The sequence below is a fragment of the Juglans microcarpa x Juglans regia genome, chromosome 6D (assembly GCF_004785595.1).
Source record: "Juglans microcarpa x Juglans regia isolate MS1-56 chromosome 6D, Jm3101_v1.0, whole genome shotgun sequence".
NCBI lineage: Eukaryota > Viridiplantae > Streptophyta > Magnoliopsida > Fagales > Juglandaceae > Juglans > Juglans microcarpa x Juglans regia.
Window position 1 is genome coordinate 24,677,561 of NC_054604.1, and position 12,562 is coordinate 24,690,122.

Below are 12,562 nucleotides of genomic sequence, written 5' to 3' on the forward strand. Positions count from 1 at the left end.
TCATACATAACACATTTGATAAGAAATAAAAAATAAAAAAAATATGTGTGATATGTGATGTAAGGATGATAAAAATTGTGATTTCTTAAAATCATTTGGTTTTCAAAATAAATACACGAGATAGTTTTCTCATTTTATTAGTATTTATAGGTTAAAAAAAGTCATTAAAAATTTATTTATGAATAGTTAAAGTTAATTGAAGATTGAACTATTTGTATTATGAGATTGTACTAAAAAGATTGTGTACTATGGAAATGATGTATCAAATAACCGGGTTAGACTCTGAAACAACATGATTAATTAATTGTATTGATTGAGTTGATGTCAAATTGACTCGAATCTAATTAAGATCGATCTTAATCCTATCATTTAAGAGTATTGAGATCATTCAAGCAAATCTAGTTAGAATGCATTTTCCAAATATATTTGAAATTTATAAATATATTATAAAAAAAAATATGATTACAAATACATTCATCTTCACTTGGTCTCATTTGTGTTCACTCCCAACTCATCTCATCTAATCATTATAATTTTTTCAAATTTTTATACAATATAGAATAAACAATTCAATTTTTTTAAATCTTTAAATAAAAATAATATTAAAAAATATATTCTAACAATATTTTATTTAATTTTTTAACTTTAATCTCAATTTATCTGATCCTAAAACAAAGTAGGCAAATAATGTTAGATCATTTTTATAATAAAAGAATGTAAAATGATTTTTAATAATCTTGTTTTACTTTATAAACTAAACATTTTTACTTTTCAACTCTTGTACGGAAGAGAGCGGAGGAGAGAAAACAAAAAACACAGACATATTTTAAAAACAAAATGTTTGGGGTGAGAGAGGCTCGAACTCTCGACCTCAGGATTACTCAGACAGCTATGAGACCTACGCGCTAGCCAACTGCGCCACCACCCCATATGTTAAGCCAGTGATAGAATAAGAATTAAATATCGTCTTTATAAGGGTGAGAGGTAAGTCCAGATCCTGTCTCGGTAATATCGGCTTGAAAAGCACAACCCTGTCTTTCGCAAGAACAAGTCCAAACAGTCACCGCTTCTGCTTCCTCTTACAATCCCCCCCCATCCCCCTCTCTCTGCAATTTTTTTTATTTTATTTCCTTACTTATTCGGATCCATTTCGTCAAAATAGATCTGATCTGCATTTCTAAAGGTACCGTTTTGCTCCCCCGCCCCCACTACTTTCCCTTCCTAATTCATGCTTTTAATCGTGCTTAATTTTCATGTCACACTGCCGCATTTTTTGCTTTGATCTTTATATTCTGTACTGTCTCTGTTTCTTTCATCCATTAATTCACTTCCCTCCCTTTTCTATCTTGCGGTCGAAATATGTATTTTCATTGCTTTTGGTTTTCCATTTAAAACAAAACTTGCATGAATTCCAGCAATGGAAAATCTCAATGAAGTTCTTTCATGATTATAAAAATAAAAACAATTTTAACGCTGCTGTTGTTGTTTTTGTTTTTAATCGCGATGGTGGCTAGAATGGTTGGGCTATTAATTTCTTTAGGATTACTGTTTAGGGTTCTCGGTATGAAGATCTAATTAGTATTGCCTAATTAACAATGGGCTGTCTCAAGTTCTGCATGTGTATAGTTATACGTGAAGAACACAAATCGGAGATGAATGGGTGCTTAAATATAGAAAGGAACTAATCCCCACCCACCCTCATTTTTTGAGGGGCGGCGGAATTATGAAGATGACTTGAAATTGAAGGCTGCTGATGTTTAGATTGAGGGACTTCTTGACTAGGTAACTTATATAGGTGAGCTAGTCATGTTGTTGAGTCGTTGACGAGCTCTTGGATCAATAACTTAGCTGTGATTTAAACTATTAATATTATAGATACCATAATATCATTACTCCATGATGCATAATATTAAGCCCTAGTTAATACAGGTTCTATATATACCACAATTTCCATTGAGATGGAACCGTTAATTCTGATTGTTAATTATGCTTTGCATGGATCAATGTTGGGGAAAAATCCAAAGTCATAACCGAAATGGAAAATTGTATTACGCCTTTATTACGTCATGTAATGATATCACAAAACTGGCTTTGTTACAAGGGATGATAGACACATTTCAAATGCTAAGAGCAAATGAAACCGTTTTTGGATGCGCCAATGAGCTTCATCTCAGATGGCATTTTCTTAGCCCTTGAGAATGAAGTGGAGAGTGAGGTAATAAATTTGAGGCCAACTGGGTGCGTTATCAAACTTTATATTTGTCATTATTTAAAATAAAACTCTCTCATTTTTGTGGGGTTTCGGAGCCTCAAGTGTCTTAGTTTGTTTATATTCCCAATCCAATGGCGGCTGAGGTTCGTTTGGACGCTTAGAATATCTTAGAATTTTGTGGATTGTAGTGAAATGGTTTATAAATAGTAGTGAAATAGTTTGAATTAATATGTTTTATTGGGTTTTGGGAAAGGAGATAAAAAGTTGAATAAAAATATTATAAAGTTAAAAAATTGTTTGAATATTTTTTTTTTTGAAATTTGAAAAAGTTGTATTTTTTTTTTTGAAGTTTGGGAAATTTGTATTGGATTTTGTGTTTGGATAATGATCAGGTAATGATTAGATGAAAAAATTGAAGATTTGAAATTGAAAAGTGTTGTGTTTGAGTGATGCTTGAGAAAGCAATTATGAGAAGTTTTGAAAATATCTGAGAATATCTCATTACCCAAACAAGGCCTAAGTCTAATTGTTGGATTACTTTTCTTGAAGGGACTACAACAATATCAGTACAAAGTGTAGTCCATTTCCAATCATTACTACTCAATCTCATACCATGGTGATAAGTAATTAATTAACTTATGCATAACGACGTTGACTGGTGATGATAAAAAAAGAAAATGAAGTTCTCTACTGACCTGGTTTCTTGGTCTCCATTGTTAGCTTCCATAAATTCAAGCACAAGTAAAAAGGATTTTGCTGACCACATTGTGGAGATAAATGTTATGGTCAATTTTTAGCCTTTTCGGATCATGCATGTGAGTTATGTTCCTTTATTCAATGTCTATTTTTTCTTTTGGTGCTTATTAATTGAAGTTGATCCCAGATCATTTATACTTGCTATACTATTATACTTATAAAAAAAAAAATTTCATCCTTGTTATGGCATCTGGATGATGTGATCATTTCTGTTAAGAGATTAGATGGTTGACAGAGTGTGATGATGGTGCAGTCACCAAATGGGCATGGCAGGGACTGGAAAAGCTAACTCTCATTGGTAAGAAATGTGAAGTGTTTTTCGTCTGATTGGAAACAATACGGGGATTGATTGATTCGCTTCATTTTAGTTAGTTTCTTAATGCAGATGCTAACCTCTATCCAAAATGGAAAATGGGAAAAATATGAATACCACCGGAACACAAGATAGCTTTATGATGAAGCCCCATGACCAAAGACAGCGCACTAGAGGCCACCTTGATGTTATCACTCGTCGCCTGAAGAACCGAGAACGGCAACGTAGGTATAGGGCTCGGAAGCGGCTTGAAGCAGAAAGTAAGAAGTCTTGTGTTATAAATCAGTCAGCTCCACCACAAGTAGATTTACAACAAAACAAGACCCATAGCCCTTGTATGACCCGCGTGCATTGTAAACGAGATTGGAAAAAGGACGCAAGAAGGGCTCATACATCTAAGGATAAAGATGTCATACCTAATGGCACTGTTAAATTAACTAGTGAAAATCAGACGCCAAGCTTGCCATCTGGAATCAAGGCAGAACCATCATTTGAAAGGGTTCATTCTGAGATTTCCCATAGCCTGGTCAATTCTGAAATGCATAGAACTATCTGTGGTCGAAGAGATTGGAAAGGAGATGCAAGAAAGAAAAAATGCTAGAGTGGTTACCAACCTGTAGGGTGCAACATCATACAATTAGAGTATCAGATAACTCCTTATTGTGATGTTTCAGACAGTTCTGAAGTTTTAGTGGCACAAAAAACTTGTGATGTTATTATGCTAGCTGAAGAAGTTGTTTGTGGGAAAAGTTTTTGTTCTCAGTTTTTTCACTTTTTCAAAACGTTTGATGTTGCAGGTGAAGGGCATTCAGAATATGCCAAGGAAAGTTACCATTAGGTTACTGCCAGGTTCTGAAGGTGGGAGAATCCCGCTTTAGTTTGAAAGGCTGGTATCATATGGTCAAGAATGATCAGAATGTATGACGTAATTCATGTAAGATCAATAAACATGAATCGTGAATATATATGAAAATAGTGTCTTGTTACTGCATTAAAGGCCAAGTGCATTTCATATTTCCATGTCATATCTTTGAATTTCAATTATTTTGATAAATCATAGGTGTATAACTGCTGTGTGGACTTTGTACTACTTCCATTTAAAATGTTAATTGTTAAAGTACGTTGCTTTGGAACTCTCTAAATAAGGTCTTGTGAAAGAGCAAGGTGCTTTCTACGTTTCCCTTTTGAGTGGATATCCTTTGATCATCTTCTTTGTTTCTTAATGATTTATTCATTTAGTTATTTGTATTATTTTTGCAGGAGTAATTTATTTTTACCTGCAATACTATCTCATTATTGATGGCCTCTCTTATAGCAATTATCTTGTCAAAAAGGAAATAAATCATCTTCTGTTTTCTGCAAGAGTACCACGCCAGCCAACTTACTAGTGTCTGGCAGAATGATGACGTGTACAGCAGCTACGATTAATATTAATATTTGGATTTAAGAGAAATATTACCATGTCTACTCCTTTTGATACTTCCATTTGACCGCGTCAAAATTTTTTTTATTTTTACTTAGTAATTAAGAAAGTGATTTTAAGTGTATTGGTGTATTTTTTTATTTTTTAAATGTATCTAAATATGTAAAAAAAATGTGAAAAGAAGAAAGAGAAAAAAAAACTTTTTTATGCTGGGCATACCGACTAGAGGTCAAGATGGGACGACATAGTAGTCGCACCCTTGGGTTTAAACATAAGTTCCGTATGTATCACTGACAAATCCTGAGTTTTATTATCTTAGGGGTCTACCTCATAAAGGCAACTGTACATTCAGTCATATTAAAGAAGAGTAGTGTTAGTCTGCCGCCTAATAATTACAGTTGGGTATGCTATCTAGTACAAATTTACCTTTTTTATTTTTTCCTTCTTTTTCTTTTCATATTTTTTTAACATATTTAAATATTTTTAAAAAAATAAAAAAAAAATACACCAATATACTAAAAGCCAATTTCTTAATCATTAAGTAAAAAAAAAAAAAATTAAATACATGAGTGATCAAAGTGAGAGAGAAACTCAGGCGACATACTAGCATTTCTCATTAAAGAAAGGATTTGGAGTCAGAACTCTATTCCTATACAACACCAAAGGGCAACGGCGTGTGATAGTCAAACCAAACCATTACATTCCAGCTAAGCATAGTAACAGTTCTAAGCATGAAGAATACTAATGGAAAGAGCATCATTATAGCCATGAAACCATTTCTATGGTTACTTGGATACATAAATACTGCTTTTCCCACAACACATGACATCCTACATAAACATTGACATGGTGATTATATCTCAAACGGTGATTCTTGCCACTTTTTTTCTTTCATTTTTTGAGATGAAGGCGCGAAAATTCTTGACCACTTCTTGCATAAGACACTACGCAAGATTTTCCAACTAAAATATAAACAGCCATGCATCTAGAAAAGGATCAAGTACAACTAATTATAGCCGAGAATATTTTGGAGTACAGGACCTAAATGAAACATCATTTTTATAACCACATTGATGATCCCATCCACCCCTAGATTCGACTTCAACCAGTGCATCTGTACGTTGAAACATAATACTAATTAAGAAGAATAAGAACATCACAAATTAATAGAAAAGAGGGATAAGGCATAAGCAAAAGAAAGTTGTAATTATGCATGCATGTATCAATATTTTCTTCCTTTCTTCTCTCCCCCATGTGCCAAATCCTCCAAGCTCCAATCCCTTCTCATCCCACAGCTCCTCACCAACCGGGGCTCTGCACCACCTCCAAATCCAACAACTCCGTCACTATAATTCCGACGATGACCCAGCTTTACCTTCTTCTCTCCCAACTTTACAAATCCACTTCTCATATTCTCGTAGGATAATGGATGAATGTTCCCTGACAAGAACCTGATGTCCACCTTTACACAACAGCATTCCCCTCTAGATTTTTCTCGATCAAATTCTATCTCAGACTCCGATGTATTACTCTCCTTGTACTTGCATGTAAGGCAATTTAGGTGCATGGCTATATTTAATATATATATATATATATATATATATATGTATGTATGTATCCCAAGAAATTAGTAGGGTTGTTGTCGATGGGAAGGAAGCTGGGAGGAGCTGGAGGATGAGGTCAAGTTCTAGGCTTGTGGTTGAAGCTTTAAAGGCATGAAACAGGAAGAAGATGACAACAGCAGAAGAGAGATTGAAATATAAATTAAGATGTGAGATATGAAATTGGTTTTGGTTGTTAGGATCATGGAAAAATGACAACCGGAAAGACAGCTTAACCAGATCTTATTTTAGCTTTCAAGTTTCAACAACTTGTGCCATAGACTAATCCAATGGTATAAGATACGAATTTTAGGGTGCTATGTTTGTAACAAGTTCTAATTTGGGGTTCATATATTAATATAGGATTGAAGAAGCATGTTTATCCAAATCAAATAAAGAAAAGAAAAAAAAAGGCTGATAAAAAAAAAAAAAAACATAAAGATAGATAAATTAAAAATTAAAAAAAAAAAAAAAAAAGAGAGATTTTCAATCATATTAATATGGTCTTAGAGAGCGGTAAATTCAATAGTCTGTGATTTTGTTGTTTGGTGGTGGGTTTTTTCCCACTTTTCTATAAATATAATGACCAAGGACCATATACTTACTATTTTTTACGAAATTAAAGGGAACAATGAGGTTAATTGTGTCCATATCTGGTTGGTTTAATTATTATATCTTGTTGTATCTATATATATATATATATATATACATGTAAATATATATGTACATATATATATATAATTCATTACAAAAAATTGTTTATTTGCTCTCAGTTATTTCCTATATAAATAAATTATTTTCTACCAAAATAAGTCTATTCTCATCACAAATAACTCATATAAATGCTCATTTTTCTTGTGAGAATATTAAATAAAGCAAATGGCATTACAATTACAATATTCCTTCAATTATTCGAAACTTTGTATAAAAGTTTAGATAGGTGTGTCCAAATAATTAAATTAGTTCAAGAAATAAAAAATTATCCCAGTGGCTAGTTTTGTTCATCCCAAACAATCAATTTCAAGAATAAGAGCAAGAATTACAATTTCTTTTAAGTGAATTGCCCCCAAATAATGCTCTTGTTGTACATTCTGGCCAATACATGATGAAAAATTTGAACTGAGGCATACATCCATAATTTTTCTATGATCCTAGGGTAAATTTTGGTGTAACTAGAGGCACTACAACAAGAGTGTCCTTTCGCTATGGTGTGCAATATCCAAAAAAAGTCTAGGAACGGTGGCAAAAATCCATTTCGGGCATGTTTGTTTTGCCAGGAACACAATCAGACTCGCTTATGTCAGGTGTTTCCGCAACGAGTTCATGGCAAGAAAGGATAGCTTTTCCCAACGAGATGCACACTAGGAAAAAAAATGGAATAGTTTTCTAATGGAATTATTGGCTAGAAAAATTTGGGATCATGAATATGTGATGATCCACTTGGTGGCAAAAATTTGTTCCTAATTGACACTAACTACACATTGAATCAGGATGGATACAAATAAAATCCCGCAAATCTGGAACAATTAGAACATCAATTTGGAGGATTGTTGTCATTGTGCAACCTTTACAATTTAGAACATGAATTTTTTATAATTATGCACGCCTTATTATCCTACAAGTGCTACAGTGCATAAATTATCACGCATCCAATGAGTCGTAGAAATAATTAAGTTAAGACTTTACACATTATATATAAAATTTTTACCATGTCAAACATGTATATAGTAACTTTAACAATCTAATTTAAACATTTATAAATTAGTTTTAGTTCCCACAATTGCCGATACTTGCTATTTTCACATACCAGTAGTCCTACAATTTCCATATACTTGCGCACAGGAAATTCTATAGTTGTTATTGGGATCTTGGCTAGTGCAAACAGATTAGTTGCAATACATCGTGAATTGACCTGGGTGCAATACACAGCAATTGTATAAGATCAGAGCTTGAACATTGATATCTTACATTTTCTAAAAAAATATTAAAGTTTCTGACCACCGAATTAACTATCTTCGATGAGAAGCTTCAATGCCCAATCAACTACATATAGCAAAAGAAAAATTTGGGTCGAATCCTATAATCTGCTTGTAGTTTCCTTACACTGCAACAAGCTACTTCATATGAGGTTTTGGATCCATTGGGTCATATGATATTCACTATAGGATTTTTTTGTGTTTCGCATTTATATTGTTATAGTAAGTTCATATAAAACATGTCAATAATATATAAGCCTAAATTTTTATATTGTGGCAATCCATATTATAATAGATTTTTAATTCTTGAACTTTTATTGTATTTTACTATTCACAGGGCCATCAACAACCTTTTGAGTATAACAACATGGAATTTCCAACAGCACCAACAATGCATTGCCTTTACAAACATACTTATTCCAATCTTCAGATCAAATAAATTAATGAATATGGCTTAATTTATGTAATCTGCCCATAACATCTTAAACACATCAAGAATAGCATGCAGCCAACATATCACTAATATTCATAAGCATAATCACAACTTACAAAACATAGTTGACAAATAAGAATATGGATGGCATTCAAAAGAGAATATCATAAATATGAAATTATAACATATATAAAGAAAGCTCACCTCTTTTGCCAAACCCGCTCTAACAACTGCAGAATTCCAAATTGTGCTGAACAAAAGTAGGATTTTGAAGTCAACTTTGCACAATGACACATTCATCAAAACCCACAATCAAGAAACAAAAAGTGTAACTATTGGCATTAGTGTGGCTAAGGATCTCCAGAAGTCTCTCTTTGAAACTCTAACTCTGAGATTCGAACATTTACAAGTTGTCATACTACCACATATGGTCCCTTATAGCCATCAAACTACCTTGAATTTCAACCCAATATTGGTAGTTTTTTTCATTTTTTCTTATTCTTTTCGTTTTCCTCAGCATGACATTCACATTCTCATTTGATATTCCCGACATTTTAGAAGAATCGAGAATAACATAGTTGCTCAAACCCTTCAAATAGCCTAAACTATTGCCCAAAACCTCCCTAAATATCAATGATGATGCATTATTATTGCGACTCTCTGGCTCTTTGGCCTTCATCATTTCAATCATCTGATTCTGCAACAGGGAGAACTTTCACTATTACAATTGTATAACTGAGTACTCATTTCTTGTTCACTACTTATTATGTGCTAACATATAAATTAGTCATTCTCAAATAAATTGTCATATGCAACTCATCATTTTTAAATATTATTAATTTTTGTATTGAAAGTATGAAAACCAAGAGGTCACTACTTCTAGTAGGATTTTTGGGCATAACATGTAGCTTAATGTTAAATTTATTGTACTATAAAATAATAGCGATAATTTGCACTAAGAATATCACATTAAATAATTTGCCAAAGTGTAGTTGGTGATATAAATTGTGCTCTCATCATTCTCTTATGTAGTTGACGTGATGAATCTTCCCTTCTTCTTTTACCAAGGTACATTTTTGTATAATGAAACTAGATTCTTATCATTTTACATATGTAAGATAGGCAAACCATATTATTACCACGTTATATTTCAAATACTTAGGAAACTCTGAAGAAAAAATCTGGATTGACAAAAACTTCATCTTTTGTTCCATTAGTACAACAAATGACATCCTGTCACTTGTGTGGTTGACCCTTTGTTTAATCCTAGTATTAGGGCTGCAAATGGTCCGGTCCGGCGATGGACCGAATGTTTTCGGTCCATCATTTTTCCGGACCGGACCGAACACCCAAAGGGACCAGACCGGACTGATATCGATCGGTCCAGTCCATATCAGTCCAGTCAGGTCCGGCTTTATTTTTTTATTTTTTTAAATAATTAATAAAAAATTTATTTAAAATACTAAATTAAATTAAGTGACTTATTAATGTGGATTATGTAACAAACTCAATAAAAAAAATATTTTATATGACCAATGATAATAAATTAGATGAAAATTATATTATTAATTTATATAATTACTATATAATTAACTTATTGATATTATATATTAGTTAATTCATAGAATATTAACAAGTGTTAATAACATATTTAAAATTTTATATTGTTAATAGTGATATGTTAGATGAAGATACATATATATATATAATATTGTTAATTTATAGAATATTAACAAGTATTAATAATATATTTAAAATTTTATATTGTTAATTGTACAATTATTATATATAAAATATATATATTTTTTTCATTCGGTCCGGTCCGGTCCAAAAAAATCTTGGACCATGGACCGGACCAAAAAGTTTCGGTCCTCTAAAATGTGGACCAGACCGGACCAGTCTAAGTCTCGATTAAGTCCTGTCGGTCCGACCGGACCGTTTATCACCCCTACGTAGTATCTTTGTTTTGACTGGACATTTTCTACAATAAAACATACTTTAGCCAATCATTCATCTTACTTCTTAGATTATTCTGCTCGCATTTTCTATTTGTTTATATAGATTTCAATATCTTTTTCAGCTTTTTCTATATCTTTTCTTTTTGGAGTATGGCTGTTGTGGAAAGACAACTTAAATGATGCTTTAGAATATAAATAGAAAATGTGCCAATATTATTAAGAGAATTTTTAAAATGCAATTGACCACTTTTGCACTTTAAGATGATATGTAATGGACTGTCACTCCTTTTGGTCTGTTAAATAATCCCATCCTAACGCAGTTGTTGCCTCTTGTGAAATCTGCATTGTTGTGATTTTGTTTTGAAAGTCTGTTAAGTAAATGTTTCACATACTCTTCATTGTTTATCCTCTCCTATACAGTAGTTCAAGAGAGGACCCGAGCCAGTAAGGATCATATCATCGAGGCAAAGCGACTTGCCAAAGAAAATTAAAGGAAACGGTCTATCTTAATCTCATAAATTGCTCTTTATATATAGCAGCTCTATTATATGTGTCTGTTTCTTTTCTTCTTTTGATACATGAGATTTTATTTTTTTCCATTGTTAAATATGAATATCTGCACATTATTTCTTTAGTTATATAGCTTTGTAGAAGACAAACAAGGAAGATGAAAATCACATAAAATAGATCAGGATAAAGTGTTTTTATTCTTTTGGCCACATTTAATTATGCAATGACCACCATTTAAGATTAGTAAATTATATTTGGTAAATCTCACTCATAATTGTTTATCCTCTCCATTTCTTGTAGAATGAATGGAAAATCAAGACTTGAAAAATGGATCCACTTCAATCTAAATCGGCCAGTTCAACTCAGTTAGGCAAAAAACCAACCAATTTTAATGATAAAAGTGGTATGATCAAAGAATCGGCTGAACGGACCGATTCAAACCGAACCAGATTGGTTCATACTACTTATTATTTCAATCAACCTAATGATTAATAAGGGAAAAGTTACAAATGGCAAAAAGTTAAAACTCCAAAACGGAAGGTTAAAGCGTAGGCCTTAAAGGCTAAAAGGCTTAGACTCAACATTTTCAATTTTTTTGAATCTTGAAGACCAAGCGCCGTTGAGCCTTGAGGAATGAGTATTTTTATTTTTTATCTCGTACTTTTTTCTTCCAATATTTCTCATTAAGTCTCAATTCTCAACACTTGCAAGTAAGTATCTCTTAGCTTCTTTATATTTTTGTAGTTTGCAATTTTTTAGACAATCAAGAGAGTTTGTTTTATTTTTTTATTTTTTTGAGATTATTGTACGTGGCTTTGGATTTAGGATCGATGCTTATTCTCTTTATTTGGTTCTTTGACTATCAGATTTTTATTTTGGATTGGAAGGCTTGTTCCGAGAGGAGGGATTCTTGTCTTTCACTTTTCTTGTGGCTGTAAAATGTAATATTATAAACTATGTAGAGGTCAGAAAATATTTAAAAAGTTAACATATGACTAGCAAAAATCTGCTGTGATTTGATTATTTTCTCATATATATAGTAAAAAAGTTAAAGTGTAAAAAACTACCATTAATTATTATAGTTTAATATTAAATATTAAATAGTTGGGAATTCTACATGCATTTAAATATATAAGAACGTGAAAAATAACTTTTGAATTTTTTTTTTTTTTAGGTACAATGAATTCGATATGGAAACATGCTAAAACATTGGACCATTTAAAGAAAAAATGTCAAATGTAATTAGTGTGGAATACAAGTTAAATATTTGAATTAAAGCAACATATTACAAAAATTTCTAAAAATGTTGTAGCATGTAAAAAAGCTTCAGAAGATGCATGCCTAAAATTAAAGGAACGTCTCATGAATTTTTCAAATAAG

At 32.0% G+C, this 12,562-nt stretch overlaps 1 protein-coding gene, 1 long non-coding RNA gene and 1 other non-coding gene across 4 annotated transcripts; 1 reads left to right on the forward strand and 2 right to left on the reverse strand.

Moving 5' to 3' along the window:
• Nucleotides 1-842: 842 nt before the first annotated feature.
• On the reverse strand, nucleotides 843-928 carry TRNAM-CAU. Its single transcript is given in 2 exon segments — nucleotides 843-878; nucleotides 891-928. It is a non-coding gene; the product is annotated as a tRNA-Met (tRNA).
• A 76-nt stretch (nucleotides 929-1,004) lies between these two features.
• Nucleotides 1,005-4,247, forward strand: LOC121235312. 2 transcript variants are annotated; one of them, XR_005934563.1, is made up of 3 exons: nucleotides 1,005-1,183; nucleotides 3,193-3,266; nucleotides 3,354-4,247. It is a non-coding gene; the product is annotated as an uncharacterized LOC121235312 (long non-coding RNA). The 2 variants fall into 2 exon arrangements; XR_005934564.1 differs by having other exon boundaries at nucleotides 1,020-1,183; nucleotides 3,186-3,266.
• A 1,679-nt stretch (nucleotides 4,248-5,926) lies between these two features.
• LOC121235473 lies at nucleotides 5,927-6,271 on the reverse strand. Its single transcript, XM_041131824.1, has one exon. It carries the CDS (start codon nucleotides 6,269-6,271, stop codon nucleotides 5,927-5,929), a length of 345 nt encoding a protein of 114 aa, XP_040987758.1.
• Between the last annotated feature and the right edge of the window lie 6,291 nt (nucleotides 6,272-12,562).